The sequence below is a fragment of the Bos indicus x Bos taurus genome, chromosome 5, assembly GCF_003369695.1.
Source record: "Bos indicus x Bos taurus breed Angus x Brahman F1 hybrid chromosome 5, Bos_hybrid_MaternalHap_v2.0, whole genome shotgun sequence".
NCBI classification, from domain to species: Eukaryota; Metazoa; Chordata; class Mammalia; order Artiodactyla; family Bovidae; genus Bos; species Bos indicus x Bos taurus.
Window position 1 is genome coordinate 18,342,735 of NC_040080.1, and position 27,841 is coordinate 18,370,575.

Consider the following 27,841-nt stretch of genomic DNA (forward strand, 5'->3'; position numbering starts at 1 on the left):
TGTATAGAGCTTCTCCATCTTTGGCTACAAAGAATATAATCAGTCTGATTTCGGTGTTGACCATCTGCTGATGTCCATGTGTAGAGTCTTCTCTTGTGTTGTTGGAAGAGGGTGTTTGCTATGACCAGTGCATTCTCTTGGCAAAACTCTATTAGCCTTTGACCTGCTTCATTCCGTATTCCAAGGCCAAATTTGCCTGTTACCCCAGGTGTTTCTTGACTTCCTACTTTTGCATTCCAGTCCCTATAGTGAAAAGGACATCCTTTTGGGGTGTTAGTTCTAAAAGGTCTTGGCGGTCTTATAGAACCATTCAACTTCAGCTTCTTCAGCATTACTGGTTGGGGCATAGGCTTGCATCACCGTGATATTGAACGGTTTGCCTTGGAAATGAACAGAGATCATTCTGTCGTTTTTGAGATTGCATCCAAGTACTGCTTTTCGGACTCTTTTGTTGACCATGATGGCTACTCCATTTCTTCTAAGGGATTCCTGCCCACAGTAGTATATATAATGGTCATCTGAGTTAAATTCACCCATCCCAGTCCATTTTAGTTTGCTGATTCCTAGAATATCGATGTTCAATCTTGCCATCTCCTGTTTGACCACTTCCAATTTGCCTTGATTCATGGACCTAACATTCTGGGTTCCTATACAATATTGCTCTTTACAGCATCAGACCTTGCTTCTATCACCAGTCACATCCACAACTAGGTACTGTTTTTGCTTTGGCTCCATCCCTTCATTCTTTCTAGAGTTATTTCTCCACTGATCTCCAGTAGCATATTGGGCACCTATTGACCTGGGGAGTTCCTCTTTCAGTATCCTATCATTTTGCCTTTTCATACTGTTCATGGGGTTCTCAAGGCAAGAATACTGAAGTGGTTTGCGATTCCCTTCTCCAGTGGATCACATTATGTCAGACCTCTTCACCATGACCCGCCCTTCTGGGTGGCCCCACATGGCATGGCTTAGTTTCATTGAGTTAGACAAGGCTGTGGTCCATGTGATTAGATTGACTAGCTTTCTGTGATTATGGTTTGTGTGTCTGCCCTCTGATGCCTCTCGCAACACCTACCGTCTTACTTGGGTTTCTCTTACCTTGGACGTGGGGTATGGATTTTGGTGATGGACAGGGAGGCCTGGTGTGCTACAATTCATGGGGTTGCAAAGAGTCGGACACAACTGAGTGACTGAACTGAACAGAGAGGCCCAGGTTAGGACCCTTAGTCCTCTGGCTGGGAGTTTGGTCACAGGCTACACATTCTAATTAAAGCATTTTTATTTAACTGGTTGTTTTTGTTGCTCAGTCACTCAGTTGTGTCAGACTCTTCGTGACTCCATGGACTGCAGCACACCAGGCTTCCCTGTCCTTCACTATCTCCCGGAGTTTACTCAAACTCATGCCCATTGAGTCAGTGATGCCATCCAACCATCTCATCCTCTGTAGTCCCCTTCTCCTCCTATCTTCCACCTTTCCCAGCCTCAGGGTCTTTTCCAGTGAGTCAGTTCTTCTTGTGGAGGAACTTCTTGTGGCCAAAGTATTGGAGCTTCAGCTTTAGCATCCATCCTTCCAATAAATTATTCACGGTTGATTTCCTTTAGGATTGACTGATTTGATCTCCTTGCTGTCCAAGGGACTCTCAAGAGTCTTCTCCAACACCACCATTCAAAAGCATCAATTCTTCAGCGCTCAGCCTTCTTTATGATCCAACTCTCATGTCCACACATAACTACTGGAAAAAAACATAACTTGACTATATGGTATGGACCTTTGTCACAAATTAATGTCTCTGCTTTTAATATGCTATCTAGGTTTGTCATAACTTTCCTTCCAAGGAGCAAGCATCTTTTAATTTCATGACTGCAGTCACTATCTGCAGTGATTTTGGAGCCCAAGAAAATAAAGTCTGTCTCTGTTTTCATTTTTTCCTTATCTTTTTGCCATGAAGTGATGGGACTGGATGCCATGATATTAGTTTTTTGAATGTGGAGTTTCAAGCCAGCTTTTTCACTCTTCTCTTCCACTTTCATCAAGAGGCTCTCCTCTGTTCCTCTTTACTTTCTGCCATTAGGGTGGTGTCATCTGCATATATGAGGTTATTGATATTGTTTTATTAATTCTATGAGATTAAAAATTTAGAAAGAATAAGAAAGGAGTACTTCTTGTATTCTGTTTTATATACCCTGATACATGTGAAATATTCAAACATATGCTGAATAATCAATAAAGTCTTATACATATCAAGATAGAGACTTCTGAGATATAATGTGTCATTTTTATTTTATACTTGATTTTAAAATTTACATGGAAGAATAAGTGTGGGACTATTCCAAGAAAACTATTAAATAGAAGTCTGATGTGAGTAAAGATATTAAATATAATAAAGATATATCCTTGTCTAGTCTCTTTCTGTGTACACATCCTGTGTCCTTAGGCACATGCAGCATTCTTCACACCACACCTGGTGCCTCAGTGCTGCTCAGAGAACCTCACAGTTACCTTCATCAGCTCCCATTGCCATTCTCCTTCCTCCCAGCTACTATAAAACCTTTTCCACCTTCTTCAAAAATTATATTTGTCCACTTTTTCCAAATAAGCCCCCAAATGCAATTCTCTTATATCATTGAAGTCATCAAGTATAAACTATATAATCTCTTATCATAAAACAGAAATTCAAGTTTTATTGCCTCCACCTTTGACCTGTCAGTACATGGCTAAGTGTTCCTCAAAAGTTTCATTTATACAGATATTTTAAAGGAAAAATTGGAGAGAGAGGCCTTTCTAGTAACAATGGAAGAATATATGAGTCAGAGCATTTCATCAACAGTTCTCTACCATCAAAGAACTATGAACATTTATGTCTAAATTTGCAAAGGAAACTTGAAATCTGGCACAAATCCATAAGAATCTCTGATCTGTTAAATGATAACCCTTGTAGGGATACCCTCTATACATGTAAATGATATCCTCCTATAGTAGGAGTAGCCCCCACTCTTACTAACCTAGTGCAAAATAATGTCTCACACTGTTTGTATAGAAACAACTCCACCCAGGAAAGTACATCCTAATTTTTGTCCCTGCCTCTTCTAGCCTTCCTGTGCAAAGAGAGTGTGTATGTGGCTGTTAGTAAATGTTTCACTCTTACAAAAAGTGAATTATGAAAAAAAAAATTATGAGGATTTATTTTAACTGGGATAATAAATAAAGCTATTTTAGTGTCAGGTAAGACCACTGGAAAAGAAAAGAATAGCAGAGACTTGTAAAAGGGAAGTGTATGAAGCTCATTGCTCACAGCTACAGGGCACTCAGGGAAGATGGGTAGTTGTCTCAGTCCTCTCTAGCCCACCCATCCCTTATTGTCCCTCTGATCAGACACCAGCTTTCTTGGAACTTTCCATTCTCCCAGCTGGTGGGCAATAAACTGATCATACCTGCAGGGAGCCAGTGAGAGACATTCCACTCGTGACAAAGGTCATGAGGAAGGAGGCTCAGCATTCGCAAAGGTGGGATCGAGCCTCGGGAGTCCCCCCCCCACACGATATTCTCGAGCATCTACCCCCAAAAAACCAGAGTCTGCCTACTTTATTGCTTTGTGCTCTCACCTCTGACTTTACTGCGGGCTGTCCCCCACCACCATCTCACTCTCTCTGTCAAAGAGTTAACTTACAGCTCCAATTAATAAAGTTCCTGGGCAACTAGGAGTGTTTAAATCCAAACCCCTCAGATGGCTCTCTAACTCGCCTGACAAGTTTACCCGCACACCTACAGCTATGTATATGATTGTTTACAGTCTCCCACCCTCGAGAGGCACAGAGATATTCAAATAGCTTAGAGCCTCTCAGAGAGTTAGAAACTGTCAGAATAAAACTAGTAAAAGACTTCATTGATGAGCCAATGTTTGTTGCCAAGTTTCCACATCCCCTGAATTGTATCCTTGAATGTGTATTAATTAATATAGTTGGTATGTAGAAAAAATAAGTAGTGGCCTTGGTGTTAGTAACTTTAGACCCTTAAGGTAATAAATTCTTTCCTTTGTTGTAAACCCATTACACATCAGCCCTATAGGAATGTAATTTTATCTTCAGAAGATGGCACCAAACCTTAAAATAATTACTCTTAGAGAAAATAAGTCTTTGTTGATAAGTCTTTGTCAAGAGTCATAAAATGTTAATAGGCCTTCTGGCCAGAAGATGATGTAAATCACCTAAACCATTTGTATACGATAAATTTGCAGGAATGAAACCCTGGTTTTTGATAAGGATCAAAGACTGCTGACTTTGCATCCCCTATTATCCTCTATGTGTAACTTAGGGTATATAAGTCCCTGCTGAAAATAAAGCTACGGGCCTTGCTCACCAAAGCTTGGTCTCCCCATGTCATTCTTCCCCTCAATTTCCAGCTGAGTCTCCATCTGGAGCGCGAATATCCTCTGCGACCATTTATTCGCCTGGGCTTCTAAGACCCACTTGAGAAGGTGTCTAAGGTGGAGCACCTTCCGCTATTCGAGAGGGCACCTGCGGCCTCCGTGGTCAGAGCTAACCTGGTGTCACAGGTTATATTGATCTTCTGTGTAAACCAAGCTATTCAGCTTCTTTTCTCCACTGAATTTTCCTACTGAGCTATCCTCATTCTATTACTCTTTATATCTTTGATGAATAAATAAATAAATAGGTCGCCTAAGCCGTCTCTCCTTCAAATACCCTGTATCAGCCAGGGCTGGACCCTGGCACATACCTGAGCAGATGACTCCTGCATCCTCACTATGATCACAGTAGTGCTTCCCCCAGCCCCGGGAAGGGCACCTCCACACGTGGGACTCCTTTCCTGTGCACCTTACGTTGTCCAGCCAAATGGGCCCTGATCCCGCCCCAAAGGAAGAAGAGACAGTGGCATCGAGGGCTTCTCCACAGCCCAGCTGTCTGCACACCACGCGGGCATCATCCAGGTCCCAGCCGTCATCACAGATGGTGCCCCAGGAGCTCCGGTCAAGGATCTCCACTCTCCCGGCGCAAGGACTGCCCCCGTCCACCAGGCGGAGCTGTCTGCTGCCTGAGGAGAGAGAAATGGGACAATTGGGCGTTGACCTGGAGAATGAGAAGTGTCTTCTGTCCTGTGGGACCCTCACCTGAACAGTAAGGGGCGCTCTCTTCTGAGGCTGCAGACCCTGCTGATTCTGAACTGGAGTCATTGCACTGGGGCAGCAGCTGGGTCTGGTTTCTTATAACAGTGGCAAGAGAATTAATAAGGTTGAAAAATAGGAGGAAAATAAAACAGGAAATATTAAGTTGAAAACACTCTAGAGAGTAGTCTGAAACAGAAGGTGTTACAAGGTCATATCAGAGTTAACATTCTGATCTGTAGAGTTCTGCACAGCATCTGAGAAAGATTTACAGGAAATGTTGGTCTCTCTTCCCAGAGCAGTTAAATGAGTTCAGAGTCACAGGAACGAGTTGGCAGCTGGATGGATTCCTTACAAACCACAAACACTTTGACGCCATTGACCTAAGAGTTAAAGGGGTTGATTAAAGGGAGTGGAGTCAGGAACTGGCCTCATCAGATGCCTCAGAAAGCAGTTATGAATCATCTACCATTACAATCCTTCTCCTTGGTATAGTCATTCAGAACTGAAAAACAAATGGATTCTGAGATGTCTTGGCTTACCCCCAGAATATTTCACTTTTGGTTCTAAGCTTCAGACTTCAGATCTGGATACTTAGCTTCAAAAAATGTGATCTTTTGAGTGGATTGAACAATTTGCATGAGAGATGATGTCAGGTAACATTGATTGACATTGGCCAGATTCCATTGGGAATCAGAGAATGTTCTTCTGCTCCCCTAACCATACAACCCTTTCTTAGACTTTGTGTCAAGAATCTCTGTTATTCAAATTTTGGAGTTATGTGATCTTGAGGGGGAAATAGTGTGTATGTGTGCTTAGTCGGTTCAGTCATGTCTGACTCTTTAAGACACTATGAACTGTAGCCTGCCAGGCTCCTCTCTCTATAGGATTCTCCAGGCAAGAATACTGGAGTGGGTTGCCATGCCCTCCTCCAGGGGATCATCCTGACCCAGCAATCTAACCAGAGTCTCCTGCATTGCAGGTGGATTCTTTACCACTGAGCCACTGGTGAAGCCCTTCTGGTTCTATCACTGAGCAGAAATAAGTTATATTCCTGTTCTGAAAGCCCTTGAACAAATAACATTAACAGACTCAGTGTATTCTTCTCTCCTTTTATATATAAAAGTGATGTAAAGAAAGGTTAAATAATGTCTATCAGTGCTGCACTTTAAGTAAATAATGAAGTAGAGAATTAACCCTAAAATTTTCCACTGCCAGAGAGAATGGGGGAGTTCACAGCTGGCCAATGTGTCTTGCTGGGTCTTGCTGGATACAACTTGAAAAGCTGGGAAATGTTTTTTACAAAACCGTAAATGTATTTGACATTTGTTAACACAACATGGACTAAATATGCTAAAATTCTAAAGAGTGGAGATTATTTCAATGTTAGTCCAGGATCTATAGCTTCTTTTTATCTGTGGGAATTTGTCATTTCATTGCATAATTTAATGATTCAGAATCTGGGCTTGGGCAAGCAGAGGACTACTGTTGTGACAGGAAGCCAGCATAATTTGGGAGTTACCTGGTGCTGGAGTAACAAAACTAGAGTCTTGAGAGCCTCTCTCACACAGCACGTTTTATCCTCAAATATCTTCCCAGTATATAAGCTGTGAAGGGCAGGAAGCTAAAGAACTACATAAAAAGACTTGGGAAGCAGAGTCTTTCTCATTCTCTTGGATACTGAGCTACCAAAGAATCCAGTCTCTGAACTGAAATCTCTGAAAAGTCCATGTCACAGGGACAGAGAAATCAGAAGTGGACTGAGTGCTACCAAAACTGCAACCCACACTTGTTACAGCTCAGTTTTAGGTTATATTTAGATGTTTGAGTGACATATAGCCCTTCTCCCTACCTGTCTAGCAAAACAAAGGGTAAATCTTTACAGGTGTTAGAAAATGTATCGGGAATAGCTTACTTTTTCATATATAATTTATAGCACTCAATAAAAAATAAAATGATATTTGACAAGCTAGGATAACACAACAAATTATAAAAGTGAAAAAAAGAAGATAAGAAAATGCAAAGACACACATGATAGAAATGTTGGACTTGGCAGATAAAGATTTTAACTATGATCAATGTATTTAGGGGAAAAGAGAGGACAGAATAAAAAGATGAAAAAATACCAAATAATCATTAATAAATAAAAATATCAAGGGAACCAGTGCCAACCTTAAAAAGTGAATGAATAAGTTAAAAGAATTTTAGATAGAACCCAGATATAGTGACTTCAGTTCATTTCAGTTCATTCACTCAGTCGTGTCCGACTCTTTGCGACCCCATGAATTACAGCATGCCAGGCCTCCCTGTCCATCACCAGCTCCCGGAGTTCACTCAGACTCACGTCCATCGGGTCGGTGATGCCATCCAGGCATCTCATCCTCTGTCGTCCCCTTTTCCTCTTGCCCACAATCCTTCCCAGCATCAGAATCTTTTCCAATGAGTCAACACTTCGCGTGAGGTGGCCAAAGTACTGGAGTTTCAGCTTTAGCATCATTCCTTCCAAAGAACACCCAGCACTGATCTCCTTTAGAATGGACTGGTTGAATCTCCTTGCAGTCCAAGGGACTCTCAAGAGTCTTCTCCAACACCACAATTCAAAAGCATCAATTCTTCACCGCTCAGCTTTCTTCACAGTCCAACTCTTGCATCCATACATGACCACTGGAAAAACCATAGCCTTGACTAAACGGAGCTTTGTTGGCAAAGTAATGTCTCTGCTTTTGAATATGCTATCTAGGTTGGTCATAACTTTTCTTCCAAGAAGTAAGCGTCTTTAATTTCATGGCTGCAGTCACCATCTGCAGTGATTTTGGAGCCCAAAAAGATAAAGTCTGACACTGTTCCCACTGTTTCCCCATCTATTTGCCATGAAGTGATGGGACCAGATGCCATGATCTTCGTTTTCTGAATGTTGAGCTTTAAGCCAACTTTTTCACTCTCCTCTTTCACTTTCATCAAGGGGCTTTTCAGTTCCTCTTCACTTTCTGCCAGAGGAGTCCTAATGTGTTCCCTGATAGCTCAGATGGTAAAAGCGTCTGCCTGCAATGCAGGAGACCCGGGTTCAATCCTTGGGTCAGGAAGATCCCCTGGAGAAGGAAATGGCAACCCACTCCAGTACTCTTGCCTAGAAAATCCCATGGATGGAGAAGCCTGGTAGGCTACAATCCATGGGGTCACAAAGAGGCAGAGACGACTGAGTGACTTCACTTTCACCTCTTTCGGAGGAGTCCTAAAGATGAGAGATGAGAAACAGAAGAAAGAGGAGGAGAAGAGGGAAAAGAGATCTAGAGACAGAACTACAGAAGTCATATTTGAAGACATAATGATAGATAATTTTCCAAAAAAAATAAATGGACGAGTATGAAAACGCCCACTCCTAGTAAAGCTGCTGAAAATCAAAAGGAAAAAGGAAAATCTGAAATAATAACAGATTTATTTAATACTAAAGGAAGAAATAAAAGGAGAGAAAAGGGAACATAAAGCAGGTTGATCAATTAAGAAAACAGGGAAATTAAGGAAAAAAATCCATTCACCATTGCAATGAAAATAATAAAATACTTCAGAATAAATCTACCTAAAGAAACAAAAGACCTATATATAGAAAACTATAAAATAATGATGAAAGAAATCAAAGATGACACAAATAGATAGAGAAATATACCATGTTCATTGATCAGAAGAATCAATATAGTGAAAATGAGTATACTACCCAAAGCAATCTATATATTCAATGCAATCCCTATCAACCTACCAATGGTATTGGTAGAACAAATAATTTCACAATTTATATGGAAATACAAAAAAAAAAACCTTGAATATCCAAAGCATTCTTGAGAAAGAAAAATGGAACTGGAGGAATCAATCTGCCTGACTTTAGAATATACCACAAAGCTATGGACAGAGGTTCATGACACTGTACAGGAGACAGGGATCAAGACCATCCCCAAGAAAAAGAAATGCAAAAAACCAAAATGGCTGTCTGAGAAGACCTTACAAATAGCTGTGAAAAGAAGAGAAGCAAAAAGCAAAGGAGAAAAGGAAGATATACCCATTTGAATGCAGAGTTCCAAAGAATAGCAAGGAGAGATAAGAAAGCCTCCCTCAGTGATCAATGCAAAGAAATAGAGGAAACAATAGACTGGAAAAGCCTAGAGATCTCTTCAAGAAAATTAGAGATACCAAGGGAACATTTCATGCAAAGATGGGCTCAATAAAACACAGAAATGGTAGGGACCTAACAGAAGCAGAAGATATTAAGAAGAGATGGCAAGAATACTCAGAAGAATGGTACAAAAAGATCTTCACGACCCAGATAATCATGATGGTGTGATCACTCACCTAGAGCCAAACATCCTGGAATGTGAAGTCAAGTGGGCCTTAGGAAGCATCACTATGAACAAAGCTAGTGGAGGTGATGGAGTTCCAGTTGAGCTCTTTCAAATCCTAAAAGATGGAGCTGTGAAAGTGCTGCATTCAATATGTCAACAAATTTGGAAAACTCAGCAGTGGCCACAGGACTGGAAAGAGTCGATTTTCATTCCAATCCCAAAGAAATTCAATGCCAAAGAATGCTCAAACTACCACACGATTGACTCATCTCACACACTAGTAAGGTAATGCCCAAAATTCTCCAAGCCAGGCTTCAACAGTACATGGACTATGAAATTTCAGATGTTCAAGCCGCATTTAAAAAAGGCAGAGGAACCAGAGATCAAATTCCCAACATCTGCTGGATCATCAAAAAAGCAAGAGAGTTCCAGAAAAACATCTATTTCTGCTTTATTGACTATGCCAAAGCCTTTGACTGTGTAGATCACAATAAACTGTGGAAAATTCTGAAAGAGATGGGAATACCAGACCACCTGACCTGCCTCCTGAGAAACCTGTATGCAGGTCAGGAAGCAACAGTTAGAACTGGACATGAAACAACAGACTGGTTCCAAATAGGAAAAGGAGTACTTCAAGGCTGTATATTCTCCCCTTGCTTATTTAACTTATATGAAGAGTACATCATGAGGAACACTGGGCTGGAAGAAGCACAAGCTGGAATCAAGATTGCTGGGAGAAATATCAATAACCTCAGATATGCAGATGACACCACCCTTATGGCAGAAAGTAAAGAACTAAAGAGCCTCTTGATGAAAGTGAAAGAGGAGAGTGAAAAAGTTGGCTTAAAATTCAACATTCAGAAAACTAAGATCATGCTATCTGGTCCCATCACTTCATGTGAAATAGATGGGGAAACAGTGGAAACAGTGTCAGACTTTATTTTTTTGGTTCCAAAATCACTACGGATGATGATTGCAGCCATGAAATTAAAGACGCTTACTCCTTGGAAGGAAAGTTATGACCAACCTAGACAGCATATTAAAAAGCAGAGACATTACTTTGTCAACAAAGGTATGTCTAGTCAAGGCTATGGTTTTTCCAGTAGCCATGTATGGATGTGAGAGTTGGACTATAAAGAAAGCTGATATGGACTCTGTGGGAGAGGGAGAAGGTGGGAAGATTTGGGAGAATGGTATTGAAACATGTAAAATATCATGTATGAAATGAGATGCCAGTCCAGGTTCGATGCGCGATACTGGATGCTTGGGGCTAGTGCACTGGGAAGACCCAGAGGGATGGTATGGGGAGGGAGGAGGGAGGAGGGTTCAGGATGGGGAACACATGTATACCGGTGGCAGATTCATTTTGATATTTGGCAAAACTAATACAATTATGTAAAGTTTAAAAATAAAATAAAAATTTTTTAAAAAGTTAAATAATTAAAGTGGACAACTATAATATAATACAACCATTAGACTACTTATTCATCTGAGGCATGTAAACATATTTTCACCCTAACACTTGTTATGAAACTTCATGTCAGCTTTTTGTTTTGTAATATCCGAAATTGTAAACAACAAAAATGTTCATCAAGAGAAGAACAGAAATAAAAGCAACTTTCAATATAAAAAAAAAAAAGAAAGCTGAGCACAGAAGAATGAACTGTGGTGTTGGAGAAAACTCTTGAGAGTCCCTTGGACTGCAAGGAGACCCAACCAGTCCATCCTAAAGGAGATGAGTCTTAGGTGTTCATTGGAAGGACTGATGTTGAAGCTGAAACTCCAATATTTGGCCACCTGATTCAAAGAACTGACTCATTTGAAAAGATCCTGATGCTGAGAAAGATTGAGGGCAGTAGGAGAAGGGGACAACAGAGGATGAGATGGTTGGATGGTATCACTGACTCAATGGACATGAATTTGAGTAAACTCCGGGAGTTGGTGATGGACAGGGAGGCCTGGCGTGCTGTGGTTCAGGGGGTCGCAAAGTGTTGGACACGACTGAGTGAATGAACCGAACTGAAAAAACGTACAGTCATCAAGACAGTATGGTACTGGCACAAAGACAGAAATATAGATCAATGGAACAAAGTAGAAAGCCCAGAGATAAATCCATGCACCTATGGACACCTTGTCTTTGACAAGGGAGGCAAGAATATACAATGGAGAAAAGACAATCTCTTTAACAAGTGGTGCTGGGAAAACTCGTCAACCAACTCTAAAACAATGAAACTAGAACACTTTATAACACCATACACAAAAATAAACTCATGATGGATTAAAGACCTAAATATAAGACCAGAAACTGTAAAACTCCTAGAGGAAAACATAGGCAAAACACTCTCCGACATAAATCACAGCAGGATCCTCTATGACCCACCTCCCTAAGTAATGGAAATAAAAGGAAAAGTAAACAAATGGGACCTAATTAAACGTAAAAGCTTTTACACAACAAAGGAAATGATAAGTAAGGTGAAAAGACAGCCTTCAGAATGGGGGGAAATAATAGCAAATGAAGCAACTGACAAAGAATTACTCTCAAAAATATATAAGCAGCTCATGCAGCTCAATACCAGAAAAGTAAACAACCCAATCAAAAAATGAGCCAAAGAACTAAACAGACATTTTTCCAAAGAAGACATACAGATGGCTAACAAACACATGAAAAAATGCTCACATCACTCATTATCAGAGAAATACAAATCAAAACCACAATGAGGTACCATCTCACATCAGTCAGAATGGCTGCTGTCCAAAAGTCTACAAACAATAAATGCTGGAGAATGTATGGAGAAAAGGGAACCCTCTTACCCTGTTGGTGGGAATGCAAACTAGTACAGCCACTATGGAGAACAATGTGGAGATTTCTTAAAAAACTGGAAATAGAACTGCCGTATGACACAGCAATCCCACTGCTGTGCATACACACCAAGGAAACCAGAACTGAAAGACACATGTACCCCAATGTTCATCATAGCACTGTTTACAACACCCAGGACATGGAAGTAACCTAGATGTCCACTCCACTGGCAGACAAATGGATAAGAAAGCTGTGGTACACATACACATTGGAATATTACTCAGCCATTAAAAAGAATACATTTGAATCAATTCTAACTAGGTGGATGAAACTTACAAAGTGAAGTAAGTCAGACAGAAAAAAACCAATACAGTATATTAAGGCATATATATGGAACTTAGAAAGATGGTAATGATGACCCTATATGTAAGACAGCAAAAGAGACACAGATATAAAGAACAGACTTTTGGACCCTGTGGGAGAAGGTGAGGGTTGGATGATTTAAGATAATAGCAATGAAACATGTATATTACTGTATGTGAAATAGATCACCAGTTCAAGTTTGATGCATGAAACAGGGCACTCAAAGCTGGTGCACTGGGACAACCCTGAGGGAGGGGTTGGGGAGGGAGGTGGGAGGGGGGTTCCGGATGGGGACACATGTACACCCATGGCTGATTCATGTCAATATATGACAAAACCACTACAATATTGTAAAGTAATCAGCCTCCAATTAAAATAAATAAATTATTTTTTTAAAAAGCAAATGGTAGATACCAACACATCAATATCAGTAATTGCATTTACAGTAAATAAAGATAAAACAAAATTGACACAGATATTACATAATGCTCACCTTATATTATGATAGCAAAGAAAGGTTGAAAGTAAAATGATGGAAAAAATGTACTAACTGTAAGAAAACTGGAGTAGCTATATCAATGTCCCAGAAAGTAGACTTTAAGCCAAGATATACTAATTGAATTAAAGAAGGAATTTTCATGATTATAATGAGATGCACCCTTAAAAAAGATATTATAGACAACAAAATTCAAGAAAGGTAACAGAACATAGCTTTGAAATATACTTGACAGGTTGAAAAGAAGAAATAGACAAAATCACAATCAAAATGGGGGATTATTACTGTATCTTTTTCAGTAGCATACAGACCAAACATACAAAAAACAAAGAATACAGTAGATGTACAACAACATAATCAGCACATTTAACTAAGTAACATATGGAGCAATGCACCCAACAATGCAAGAGTTCACATTACTGTAAATGCATTAGGAACATTTACCAAAATGACCATATAATAGGACAAAATCTTTTACTCTTTGAATTCATACAGAGTATTTACTCTGACCACAGTGGAATAGAATTAAGAATTAATAAGAAAATATTGTTACCCATCCCTATTTGGGGAAATTCAGCAACACCCTTCCAAAAAAAACCCCTGAATCTGGGAATAAATTTAAAACTTACAAAATATTGTGAAATAATGATAATAAAGATTGATAATAATGATAATAAACACAAAATAATGATATGATAATAAATTCTTCTAATGAAATCCAAGTAGTGCCTAAGGGAAATTTATATACCAGATTTAGAGAAGAGGAAAGACTGTGAAAAGTGAAAAAAATGTAAGCTTCCAATTAAAAAACTAGGAGATGAGAAAGTCTAAAGGATGTAGAATGTTGGGGTTAATTTTAAAAGGAATAAAAATTAATGGAAAAGAAGGTAAGCATAAGTTAGAAAACATAGAAGAAAGCTCTTTAAACATGGCTCATTGAAAATTGATGAACAATGAGCAACGCTTAAGAAGAGCAGAGAGAAAATAAAGTTAACAATTCCAAGAATGAAAAGGGACATCACTATGAATCATACAGATTTTTTGGTCATAGTTTTTGTGCTGTTGTTTGTTTGATTTTTGGCTGTGCTGTGGCTCGTAGTTCCCAGGTCAGGGTTGAATCCGGACCCATCACAGTGAAAGCCCAGAGATTTAATCCCAGGATTGCATAGTTTTATTAATACAATTTATACCTTTAACATGGATAAGTACACAGAAAGTGTCAATTTCTCCACAATCTTGCCAACACTTAAGTGTCTTTAAAAAAAAAAAAAAAAGTCATTCTGACATGCTGCTGCTGCTGCTAAGTTGCTTCAGTCATGTCCGACTCTGTGCGACCCCATAGGCGGCAGCCCACCAGGCTCCTCCGTCCCTGGAATTCTCCAGGCAAGAACACTGGAGTGGGTTGCCATTTCCTTCCCCACATTCTGACATGTGCGAGATGGTATCTCTTTGTGGTTTTGATTTACATTTCTCTGATGATTGACAATGTCAAGCATTTTTTCATATACCCATTGGCCATCTGTATGTCTTTAGAGAAATGTCTATTCAAGCCCTTGGTCAATTTTTTAATTGAGGTATTAGGTTTGGGGGTTTTTTTCTTGAGTTGCAGGAGTTCCTTAATTTTTTGGAAATTAAAACCTTATATCATTTTTGCTAGCTTGCCTTTTCACTCTGTTGATGTTTCCTCTGGTTTGCAGAAGCTTCTCAGTTTGATATATCCCCACTTGTCTATTTTTGCTTTGTTGCCTGTACTTTTGATATCATATCCATGAAATCATGAAACAATGTGTTTTTATTTTGTGATGGGGCTAAGATATCATATATCTAAAATGTAATTCCTATCTGGTGATGATGTTACTTTGAGATGAAGAATGGCATTTGAAACACTGCATTAAAGGCAGAAATGAAAAAAGTAAAACATTATAGATTTGATCACATAACCCCCTATACACATATACAACCTTAAAAATATATGCAAAAACTGGGGGAAATATTTACAAAAATAAGTAAGAAAAACAAGAAGTGTTGTTTGTTTATAGAGAGTTCCTATAAATAAATAAATAAGAAGTTTTAAAACATTCTAGAGAAAAATATTGATATGTAAGATACGTTGAAAGAGTAATATAGGAAAGAAGATAACTTTTGTATATAGTGTTTATGTGGATAAAAACAATGATGAATGCTCTTATGTCAAGACTATGAAGAAAATAATACTCTTTTTTTTTAATTAATTATTTATTTGATTGTGCTGGGTCTCAGTTGCAGCACGCAAATTCTTACTTGTAGGATCTAGTTATCTGACCAGGGTTAGAACCCAGGTCCCCTGCATTGGGAGCATACAGTCTTAGCCACTAGACCACCAAGGAAGTCCCCAAAATAATACTCTTTTAATTCCATTAATGTTGCTGAGAATATTGAAAACTACTGTGCTGGACAATTAGGCAATACATATAGAGGGAGGCCTTTAAATTGGCTATCTTGAGGAAAAAATAATGGCTTTTCTATTAAGTCAATGTAGATGTTCATAAGAACTTTATCACAGCATTGTATTTGAAAATATTAATGTACAATAAATAGGATTAGATAAATAAGTTATGATTCAATGAATGGGATAACTGAAATACTGGCAACCATCCAAATGGCATAGAAGACATTTTAATGAACAAAAAGAAATTTAAAATATATTATTTTGAAAGTGGATATAAAATGATATTGGAAGAAAAGCTATGACCAACCTAGAGAGCATATTCAAAAGCAGAGACATTACTTTGCCAACAAAGGTCTGTCTAGTCAAGGCTATGGTTTTTCCAGTGGCCATGTATGGATGTGAGAGTTGGACTGTGAAGAAACCTGAGTGCTGAAGAATTGATGCTTTTGAACTGTGGTGTTGGAGAAAACTCTTGAGAGACCCTTGGACTGCAAGGAGATCCAACCATTCCATCCTAAAGGAAATCAGTTCTGAATATTCATTGAAAGGACTGATGCTGAAGCTGAAGCTCCAATACTTTGGCCACATGATAAGAAAATCTGACCAATTGGAAAAGACCCTGATGCTGGGAAAGATTGAAGGTGGGAGGAGAAGCAGATGACAGAGGATGAGATGGCTGGATGGCATCACTAACTCTATGGACATGAGTTTGAGTAAGCTCCGGGAGCTGGTGATGGACAGGGAAGCTTGGCGTTCTGCAGTCCATGGGGTCGCAAAGATTCAGACATGACTGAGCGACTGAACTGAACTGATGATCCAATCGAGTGTGTGTGTGTGTGTGTGTGTGTGTGTGTGTGTGTAGGGACTGAGATTTAATACAGAGATTGTGTTCAGAAAGAATATAAAGGGAGCTGGTATATCCTGCCTTGTACTTTAGAGACAAGTGCAAGCTCAGAAAATATTTAATGCTCTTTGGAATGATCATACCAAAGTTATGCCCCCCATACCAAAGTATATGGGGGCAAACTCATGTGAACTGAGTTCCTTAGTGTGTGAATATGTGCTTTAATAATATGATGCTACAGAGCATTCTGTATGAGGAAACATGCTTGTTTGAGTTAACTGTGATTTCTCCTTAGCCTAATGAGAAATTCCTTCATTGTTCTTGTATCTGGAGAGGCCAAAGGGGAATCAGAGAGCCAATTTTATATTTCATTCAGAGAGTCTACCTCTATTCTTAACAGCCTGCAAAGCCTGAAAAAATGACAACCACCATTATAATATGTCCCAAACCCAAGGAACTGGAAGTTTCGTTTTGCAGGTTTTTTTAAGATTTTTTTTTTTTTGATGTGGATCTATTACAATATTCCTGTTGTTCTGGTTTTTTTTCGGGGAAGGCAGGTGCTGTGAGGTATGTGAGATCTTAACTCCCCAACTGGGTATCGAACCTGCACCCCTTGCATTGGAAGATGAAATCTTAACCCCTAGGAAGACGAAATCTAACGCCAGGGAAGTCCCCAACTAGAAGTTGAAAGAAATATAACAAGGGAATGAAGAGCAGAACTTCTTGCTCCTTTGGGGAGGAGTGGAGTTTCCCAAAGAAGAGAGACAGAGACTTCTGACAGGGTGGGCGGAGGAGGGGGTGGGGCTTGAAATAAGGAGGGAATGTGGGATCAGGAAGGGATGGAGAGATGAGCTTTGCTAAAGCAGAGAGGAGCAAGGGCTAACCTGGAAAAGTTGACTTTCCAGGCATGTGACTAGCTCATTCTAATTTCAGGAACTCAAAGCAGGTATCTGGGACTCTCCTGATTTAAGGGCACAGTGAAGACCAAATTTCATACAGCATCTGTGCGAACAACAAGTGAGAATATTCACCACAGGGACGTTCACAAACACAGAGTTCCTGCTAAATATCTGACCCATTAAGATGTCACAGAACAAGCTTGTGCTCTCCACTGAGACAGGGAAAAACTGACCTGCCTCAGTGGGGATCATCAAGTCTCTAAGACTAAATCCCTCTTCTGCCTTCAATGCATCAGTCCATTGATGGCACCTGCATTTGGTGTTAGTTTTTTTCCTTTGCACAGCGGGGTTAGAGAACCACTGATCCAAGAGGTAGGAAGGGAAAATATTACAGGCAGGAAGACAGAGTCCTGCCGAATCCTATGCTAGGGAAAGACTACAGAAAAGCAGAAAAACGACTGAGCTGTGGGTTGTTTGTGGGGGAAGAAAAAGAAACTCAGAGTTCGAATGCAAATGCAGCGTTATCCAGAGGTGTGATTACAATTTCTACTGAGAGGGCTTTCCTCACAGAAAGGAAGATTTCCATATTTGCCCTCACCATACATACATACACACATATCATCACCACCATTACCATTGCTACCACCAAATCCAGCAGTCTGGCTTAGAGAGTATGAGTTCTATGGAAAGTAAAGTGAAAGTGTTAGTCATTTAGTCATGTCCAACTCTTTGCAACCCCATGGACTGTAGCCCACCAGGTTCCTCTGTCCATGGAATTCTCCAGTCAAAAATACTGGAGTGGGTTGCCATTTCGTACTCCAGGGGATCTTCCCATCACAGGGATCAAATCCAAGTTACTGCACTGTGGGCAGATTCTTTACCATCTGTGCCACCAGGGAAGTTCTATGGACTCCTATCTAAAAAATCAACTTCCACTGGGCAGATTTATTTCTGTTCACACATTTAGCCTATACGTACTCTTCTAATTCACCGTTACCCATTCCCTTATCTCACATATACAGACACATACACATGCACACACATATGTATGTTGTTGTTTATTTATTAAGTCGTGTCTGAATCTTTGTGACCTCATGAACACCCACCAGGCTCCTCTATCCACGGTATTTCCTAGGCAAGAACACTAGAGTGAACAGCTGTTCCCTTCTTTAGGGGATCTTACCACCCCAGGGATCGAACCTGCATCTCCTGCATTGCCAGGCAGATTCTTTATCACTGAGCCACCGGGAAGTCCACACATATGTGCATACACTTAAAGCATACATACATAAACACACATGTGCACACACACACATGTCCACAGTCTAAAAGATCCAAAATACTGAACTGGTGGGGAGAGATGTAATATAAAGTATGGGAAGGACAGATCAGAGACCCAGACAGAGGCAGTCCCTCAGCCATAATCCATTAGAGGAAAACTGAGAAGTGGTCAGACATTTTCTGAGCTGTTACGTGTACTTGGGGAGGGCTAAAAACACAGTTAGGTCTGTGAATAGAATTTATATGTCTGCAGCATATTACTGCTTAACTTGAAAAACTGAGCCCCGAGGGAGAAAAATCAGCACTCACTGTCACTAAGGATCACATTTGGTCAAAACCAAATGGTCAACAAATAGAAAGGTATTGTCCTTACAGTCCCACAATCTTATAGCTAATCCAGTGTGTCTACTGAATTTAAGAACACTTACCTTGAGCACGCGATAGGACGCTAAAGAGCAGAGAGACAAGTCCCTGGAGAAAGTAGTGTCCGTTCATGGTTCTCTGATCCTCTTGTCTTTGGGTAACAGCTTCAGTTTCCCCAAACTACATGAGGAGTCCTCTGGGCCCTTAATGGAGGCTCTTACAGCAGAAAGGGGTTCATATAATCCCATCCCCTGACACTGCCATCTTCCGAGCCAATAGAAACGCTTTTTAACATCTTCTCTGCCATCAGACACTATATAAAAGGAAACTTTCTGAAGTTCAAACACCAATTAGATGCTGAATCTTGAATATCTCCTTATATGAGATGCAATGTTATCTGACGTCAGGTGTCATTCTGTCCGTTAAGCTGATGCAGAAAAGCTATGTTAAAAAAATATATATATGTGGCTTTCTTTTTCTCCATGCCAGGTGTCCCGCTCAATGGCTGGTTCAGCTCAGCTGGTGGGATCAGCCAGAAACACTTTCTGGGTCAGTTCTACCGCCTCCAACTCCTCACGAACCCTGGGAAAGATGAGTTTTGTTTCATTGGGTGGAGGTCTGCAGTGTCAAGTGACTGACCTGTTGTGGCTGCAAAGAAACTAAGTAACTAATGGAGAGAACAAAAGGTCATATGAGCACAAAATCAGGATAAGAAAGGTGAAAAATTCTTAATTAAATGAAAAAAAGGTGAGATGAACATCAAGGGGACCAGATTACTGGCTTCATAGGGTGAGTCTTCCCCCACTTCCATTTCCCCTTGGTGATTGGAAGCCTGGTAAAGATCCAGGGCTCCAGAGACTCCTGAGCAGGCCTGCCCTTTTCCTGAAAACCAGTATGCCTTTCCTATTCTCCATCTAAAGGATAGTCTTCTCTTCTCTGCATTGAATCAGTTGTGACCTCATTTCATCCTAAAGAATCAATCAACTTCAGCCCCCAGTTACCCCAAAAGGCCTTCTTACAACTATCTTCTTGAAGCCTGACAAAGCTTGCCCTGCTCCTAAGACAAAATTTCTTCAGTAAATGTAGGGCTATTTTTCTTCTTGATTTTGTTTTGATATTGTGTGTGTGTTTTTTTAAGAAATTTATCTACTTTATCTAAACTGTTAAGTTTATTAGCATATAATTGTTCATAGTATATTTTCATTATCATTATAAGGTCTGTTGTATCTGAATGATTACTTTCACTTTTGATATTGATCTTCTGTTTCCTTTTTAAAAATTATTTTTCCTATGATTTGGTCAATTTTACTAATTTTTGAAAACCCAACTTTTACTTTGCTAATGTTTGCTTTTATTCTTCTAGACATTTACCTTATTTTTTCATTTATTTCTACTTGTTTTAGTTTCAGTTTGCTTAACCGTGGTGCTGGAGAGGACTCTTAACAGTTCCTTGGACTGCAAGATCAAACTAGTCAATCCTAAAGGAAATCAACCCTGAATATCCATTGGAAGGACTGATGCTGAAGCTGAAACTCCAGTACTTTGGCCACCTGATGCAAAGAGCTGATCATTGGAAAAGACCCTGATGCTGGGAAAGATTGAAGGCAGAAGGAGAAGGGTGTGACAGAGGATGAGATGGTTGGATGGCATCACCAACTCGATGGACATGAGTTTGAGCAAGCTCCGGGAGGTGGTGATGGACAGGGAAGCCTGGTGTGCTGCAGTCCATAGGGTCACAAAGAGTCAGACACAACTGAGTGACTGAAGAACAACAGCTTCCTGAGGTTAACCATTAATATTTTAATATTTTCTTATTTCCTTTTTTGGGCAGTGCCATGCAGCATACGGGCTTTTAGTTCCCCTACCAGGGCTCAAATTCATGTCCTCTGCAGTGAAAGCATGGGGTCTTAACCACTGGACAGCCATGGAAGTGACTCTTTTCTTGTTTTCAATATAGGTATTTAAAACTAGGCAATTTCCTCTAAGCAAATCTTTAGCAGGCTCTCACAATTTTTAATATATTTTCTTTTCACTATCACTTAATTCAAGATATTTCCTAAAAATGCTTGTGATATATTCATTACTTTTGGATAATTTTTTAAAGTATTTTAAAATTTCCTACTATTTATGGAATTTCTAAGTATATAATTTTTTAAACTTGTTTTTTATTGATCAAAAATGCAAGAAGTAGCAAGCATTGGTAAGGATGTGGAGAAAAGACAACCCTCATACGTTGTTGGTGGGATTGTAAATTGGTGCAGCCACTTTGGAAAACAGAATGAAGATTCTTCAGAATTTGCTATACTCTCAGAGTGATGGAGATGCCTGTTGACCTGGTAACTGAAACCAGCTTGGACATGATATTCTGCAACGATGAGACTTCCTTTCCATGGCAAAATGCATATACCCTAAATCAATCACACAAATCAATTATCATTGTATGGTTACCCATGATATACCCAACAGTAAGAATACACAGATCCAAGAATCAGTGGAAATTGGAATGATTATGCTTTTTTACATTTAAATTTATTTAAATTGGAGGCTAATTACTTTACAATATTGTATAGGTTTTGCCATACATCAACATGAATCTGCCACAGGTGTACATGTGTTCCCCATCCTGAACCCCCCTCCCACGTCCCTCCCCATACCGTCCCTCTGGGTCATCCCAGTACACCAACCCCAAACATCCTGTATCCTGCATCGAACCTGGACTGGCGATTCATTTCTTATATGATATTATACATGTTTCAATGCCATTCTTCCAAATCATCCCACCCTCTCCCTCTCCCACAGAGTCCAAAAGACTGTTCTATACATCTGTGTCTCTTTTGCAGTCTCGCATACAGGGTTATCGTTACCATCTTTCTAAATTCCATATATATGCGTTAGTATACTGTATTGGTGTTTTTCTTTCTGGCTTACTTTTATTCTCAAGGTCCACTTGAGGAATTTGGGCTTCCCGTATTCCAAGTCTAGGCTTTATGGATTTATCTCTGGTTCACAGAAGGAAAAGTGACTTCACCAGGGGACACACACAGTAAGTGTCACCTTAAACTTTAAGCCATGACTGCTTCCCAGTCATCCTAGGATCTTCATGGCAAATTATCAACAAGCAAGTAAACAATAAGCTTTTTTCAACACTAGAATACTCTAGGCATCAGAAAGAGAATTGCTGCATAACAGGTGTAGGCAAAAACCTATCTGAAACCCAGGCAATCTATTTGGGATCTCTTGGCACTCCCTTGCTCCATTTTGATAATAAATATGAGTGCACCAGCCACAGCGTGAGAAGTGTATAGTGGCCAGGGTTTCAGATCTCCCAGGGTGAGGGTGTAGACCACTCCACCAAGTAAGCTGCCTAGACCAGCAGAGGTGCTAAAAGATGGTGAAGGAAATCTAGAATGTGGTAAATGAGGGAAATGATGATTTATAGCTGTGGACGCAACACCCAGCTGCAGTGGTGGGGTCTGTAGCTTGTCTTAACTAACCTTCCTCTTACAAGTTACCCCAGAAAAAGAAGAAGCATATAAAAATCCAACAAGAATAAACTCTCAAAATTTAATGTAAAATATATACTTAACTTGGGCTTCCCAGGTGGTGCAGTGGTAAAGAATCCACCTGCCAATGCAGGAGATGCAGGTTGGATCCCTGGGTTGGGAAGATTCCCCGGAGGAAATGACAACCCACTCCAGTATTCTTGCTTGGGAAATTCCATGGACAGAGGAGCCTGGCATGCTACAGTCCAGGGGGTTGCAAAGAGTCGGATACTACTGAGTACACCCACACAACATACTTAAATAATGAAGTAAATGAATTAAAGGTACAAAAATGAATGAGCAGTAGGAAAGGATGGATGCCGTGGTATGACCCTCTGTCTGGCTGCAGTGCTTGCTTCTCAGGAGCTATAGGTGATGATGGCTGTTCCTTTCTTGGGGAGCATCCTCATTCAATGACTCTTTAGTACACAAATATATAAATTCAATCCCTTTCCCTCCACTTAGGACAAATATAAAGGACCACTCCAGCTCACCATGGGGTTAACTGAGCCTTCGTGTGACTGCAGGATAGTTCAAATTCTCCCTCTGTTCAATATGCCTCCTTTGGTTTCTGTGCCAGGGCAGAGAGTCCTCCCCAGAGGCCAGCACTTGTTACTGTAAGAAGACAACAAAGGAGAAAAGGATGCTACAGTGAAGTGGAGTGGAGAGGCCTGAGCTCTGGCTTGAAACTCTATACAGGAGAATTCATTTTGAAAGCTTGGAGGATGAGGTATGTACTGGATTGAATAGTGCTCCCCCATCCGCATTCATGTCCAACCAGAATTTTTGAATGTGATCTTATTTAGAAATAGTGTCTTCATAGATGTAATCACAAAGGAGATCAAGCAAGTCAATCCTAATAATCCAATTCAGGAAATCAACCCTGAATATTCATTGGAAGGTCTGATGCTGAAGCTCCAGTACTTTGACCACCTGATTCAAAGTGCCAACTCATTGGAAAAGACCCTGATGCTGGAAAAGATTAAGGGCAGGAAGAGAAGGGGGTGAAGAGGATGAGATGGTTGTATGGCATCATCGACTCAATGGACATGCATTTGAGCAAACTCCAGGAGATGGTGAAGGAGAGGGAAGCCTAGTGTGCTGTAGCCCATGGGATTGCAAAGAGTTAGAGACAACGTAGAGACTGAACAACAAGATGAAATCAAGTTCAGATGAGGTTTTACTGGATTGGTGTGGGTACTGTCCTTACAATAAAAGGGACATTTAGACACAGACACAGAGAGAAGACACCATGTGAAAACAAGAGACACAGGAGAACACTCCATGTGATGATGGAGGCAGAGATTGAAGCAGAGCATCTGTAAACCAAGGAATGTCAAGGATTGTTGATAAAAGGGTTGTTGTCAAGGATTGTTGATCAAGACTGGAAGAGGCAAGGAAGGACCCTCCCCTAAAAGCTCCAGAAGTAGCACAATCCTGTTTACACCCTGACTTTGGTTTTCTAGCCTCCAAATCTGTGAGAAAATAAATTTCTGTTAAAAATTATTAATTTGTCACAGTAGCTTTAGGAAACAGGGTAGCAATGTAAGAAATTGTTTTGTTTTTTTTTTTTTCAAGTACTGTTTCACGGGCTTCCCTGGTGTCTCAGTGGTAAAGAATCCACCTTTCAATGCAAGAAACATGGGTTCAATCCCTGGTCTGGGAAGATCCCACCTGCAATGGAGCAACTAAGCCCATGTGCCACGACTGCTGAGCCTGTGCTCTAGAGTCTGGGAGCTGCAACTACTGAAGCCTGAGCACCCTACAGCCTGTGCTCTGCAACAAGAGAAGCCCCCTCAAAGAGAAGCCTGCACACCGCAAGGAAGAGTAGACAGTGAACTCCACAACTAGAGAAATGCCCGAGCAGCAAGGTAGACCCAGGACAACCAAAATTTAAAAAAAAAAAAAATGTAACTAAGAAGTATTTCTGTGGGCTGTAAATGTTCTTACACTGGGTGGGACTATGGCCTGAACTGCTGGGTTTCTCCAGGCACTTTTGGAGGGATACCTAGAGTCTCCGGGGAATACCGAGTGAGGGAGTCAGGGTGCATATCCTGGTGATGTTTGGACATTCTGAGATTCTTTGATGTCCAGACCATAGGAAAAATTTGCCTGGTGGTATTTTAACAGTTACAATTTTCCATTCCTTCTGTCTTATGTGACAGGTGAGTTAGTCAAGATTCTTTCTGGTGCACACATTTCAGAGGGGACTGAATGTGCCTTGAGGGGACATTCAGAAAGGGATCAACAGTCTCTGCTTAGGGAAATTTTCCCTCCCTCGGTTTCACTTGAGGCAGGAAAGTTGGGGAAATGGATCCCTCTCCATATACATGGATGCCTCTCCCTTCGAGGATGTTCTTTTCCTGAACAAGAGTGCCCTGAAATTTCTCTCTCTCTGCTCTGATATGGGCAAGCTCTCTCCCTGGAAAGGGACTGGGTGTGGTGCTTCTGAACTATGAGTCTGTGACTGTTGGAAAGCTTCTTGATATTCCTTAGCATTCTCTCATTTTAAAACTGTTTATTGGATACAGTTGCTTTACTCTGCTGTACAGTAAAGTGAACCAGCCATACATATACATATATCACCTCCATTTTGGATTTTTTCCCCATTTAGGTCACCACAGAGAGCTGAATAGTATCTGCTGTGCTACACAGTAGGTTCTCATTAGTTATCTGTTTGCCACACTGTTTACAATAGCCAGGACATGGAAGAAACCTAAATGTCCATCAACAGAGAAATGGATAAAGAAGATGTGGCACATATATACAATGGAATATTACTCAGCCATGAAAAGGAATGAAACTGCTATTTGCAGAGACATGGATGGACCTAGAGAGTGTCACACAGAGTGAAATAAATCAGAAAGAGAAAAACTGATATTATATATTAATATGTATACATGGAATCTAGAAAAATGGTGCAGATAAACCTATTTATAAAGCAGAAATAGAGACCAATATAGAGAACAAACATGAACACCAAGGAGGGAAAGGGGGATGGGATGAATTGGGGGGATTGGAACTGACGTCCTTAGTATTCTCCTGTGTAACTCCTCAGAATAGTATAGGATGGGACTGAGGTCCCCAGAGGACAGAGCCTGGGTCAGTCTACCAGGCTCTCACAATCTCTCATTGTGTCTGAAGCTGTGACTTCATCACCCTGAGCACTCAGCAGGTGCTAGTGAGGGGCAGGATTCTCCCATGTCCCTTCCCACCCTGAGAACATGTTTTTCTTAGGGAACCACTCAAGCTCCCACCCTGGCCCTGGGATCTTCTTCGTGACAGGCATCCTTGGTTGCGTCTTGGGACCCTGCATGTTCCTTTTTTTCGTTTTCCTGGCGATTCAAAAGTGCAGACAGAAAATAAAGTGTGAAGGTAGGCTCTAAAATGGAGATGATGATGAGAAGAGCTTGTGGGCTTTGGGTGAGAAGGGAGACACTGTAATGTTGGATACTGAATCTGCATCTTGTCCTCATTACATTTTCTGGAAAATGATACTTGTGTTTCTCTGGACTCAGCCTCAGTGAACTTCAGATAGGCATGCCAAGGAAGCATGATGTTGTACATCACAGCAATAAATTTAGTATCAAGTACAGGGACACAGGTTAGGACTGGGCCAGGAATTCTGGGTATGCCCCTAAGACATGAGGCTAATGACTCTGATGAGCTGAGTGCAGTCCCAGAGATGTCAAAGATAGCACTCTATAAAGGTGTTTCAAGATGTGAGTTTCTGACTCAGAATCTTTGTATCAATCTTGTCCTCATGTAAATATTATCTATGGGAGGCTGCCTGTGAGCATACTAGTGAGCCTGAGCCTGGGGAGGAAAGACAGATGGAGTCAGGTGGAGAAGTCCCTCGTGTATTCTTCTAGGCATAAACTATCATCTGGGGTGATTCATAGCATCACCTGTGGTCACGCATCCACATACGAGATTCCTGTGTCCCACTTTGGACCTATAGCTCTCTCCATGCTCTGAAGATACCACCAGATATCTCCCATCCCCAGTGAATACTGTCTTCTCTCTGGGATGAAAATAAGTCAAGGCTGGGGGTCTACTCTGACCCCTTATCTGGTTTATACACTCGTGTATCTTTCTTTTCATGTCTATTCTTGGATTGTTTCTTACCTGTTAGATGATTCTGTGGCAGAGCTGCCGAGGAATGAAAACAAAGTTGATTCTGGACGTGTCCTACACAAGGCAGGGCTTTCTGCTCTTGGAAATGGGGATGAGGGTAGGAAAGTCTTGTGTGGAAGAGATACTGAAAAGAGTTTTGGGAGATGGAAACCTCAGGCCTCTAGAGGGAGGGTCTGTCTTCCTGAGGACCATGCTCTGAGGAAAGGAATAACTGTTTCCCCAGCAGGTTTAAACTCCTCTTTTTTTTTTAGCACCTCAGTTACTGTCTCATGACCTCAGAGAGGAAGAAATAGACTGAGTTCTCTGTCTGTATAGTTGCTCTAAGAGTTTCCAATATATTGGGACTTCCCTGGAGGTCCAGTGCTTAAGATTTCGCTTTTCAATGCAGGGAGTGTGGTTTCGATTCCTGATTGGGAAGCTAAGATCCCACATGTCTTGCAGCCAAAAAGCCAAACTGTGAAACAGAAGCCATATTGTAACAAATTCATTAAAGGCTTTAAAAATGGTCCACATAAAAAAATCTTTAAAAAAATAATTTCTGATGTGTGGACATGTATGGATAATGTGAATGCATTTCCCAAACCAAGATGTCTGGTTTGATAAAATATCATAAAAGTTCAGAACAAGAGACAATTGAGAAATATTATTGAAAGATATTACTGAGAGATATTGCATTTGGTGAACATTTTGATGTTTTATGTGGAAAATGCTAACAGGATTTTGAAGCTGATATATCCACCAACTATCCAGAATACCTTTAATTGTAGATTCTGGGATTATCCATTCTTGAAGGGATCATAAGGATTGTATAGTCAAACACTACTCCACAAATAAAGTAACAAAGTAGATAATGTGTGACTTCTCAAGGTTACATAAGAAGTCACTGTTAGATCCAGGATGACGCTATCCTGATTCCCAGGGATGGGTTCATTCCACTTACATTTGTTGTTCAGTCACTAAGTGGTATCTGACTCCTTGTGACCCCATGGACTATAGCCCGCCAGGTTCCTCTCTCCTCCAGTGTTTCCTGGAGTTCTCTCTAACTCATGTTCATCAAGTAGGTGATACTATCTAACCATTGCATCTTCTGCTGCGTGTGTGAGTGCTTAGTTGCTTCAGTCGTATCTGACTCTTTGAACCATATAGACTGTAGCCCACCAGGCTTCTCTGTCCATGAGGATTCTCCCAGGCAAGAATACTGGAGTGGGTTGCCATGCCCTGCTCCAGGGGATCTTCC

At 40.6% G+C, this 27,841-nt stretch overlaps 1 protein-coding gene across 1 annotated transcript in view; it reads right to left on the reverse strand.

Annotated features, from left to right (window-relative positions):
- The window catches only part of LOC113892404 (antigen WC1.1-like), a 43,431-nt gene extending 24,314 nt beyond the window's left edge, over nucleotides 1-19,117 (reverse strand). The window contains exons 1-2 of the mRNA XM_027541224.1: nucleotides 18,991-19,117; nucleotides 4,736-5,050 (exon numbers count right to left, since the gene is read on the reverse strand). Of these exons, the coding sequence (XP_027397025.1) occupies nucleotides 4,736-5,050; nucleotides 18,991-19,057 (382 nt within the window). The 5' untranslated portion in view covers nucleotides 19,058-19,117. The remainder of the gene's footprint in view (nucleotides 1-4,735; nucleotides 5,051-18,990) is intronic.
- Nucleotides 19,118-27,841: the final 8,724 nt, after the last annotated feature.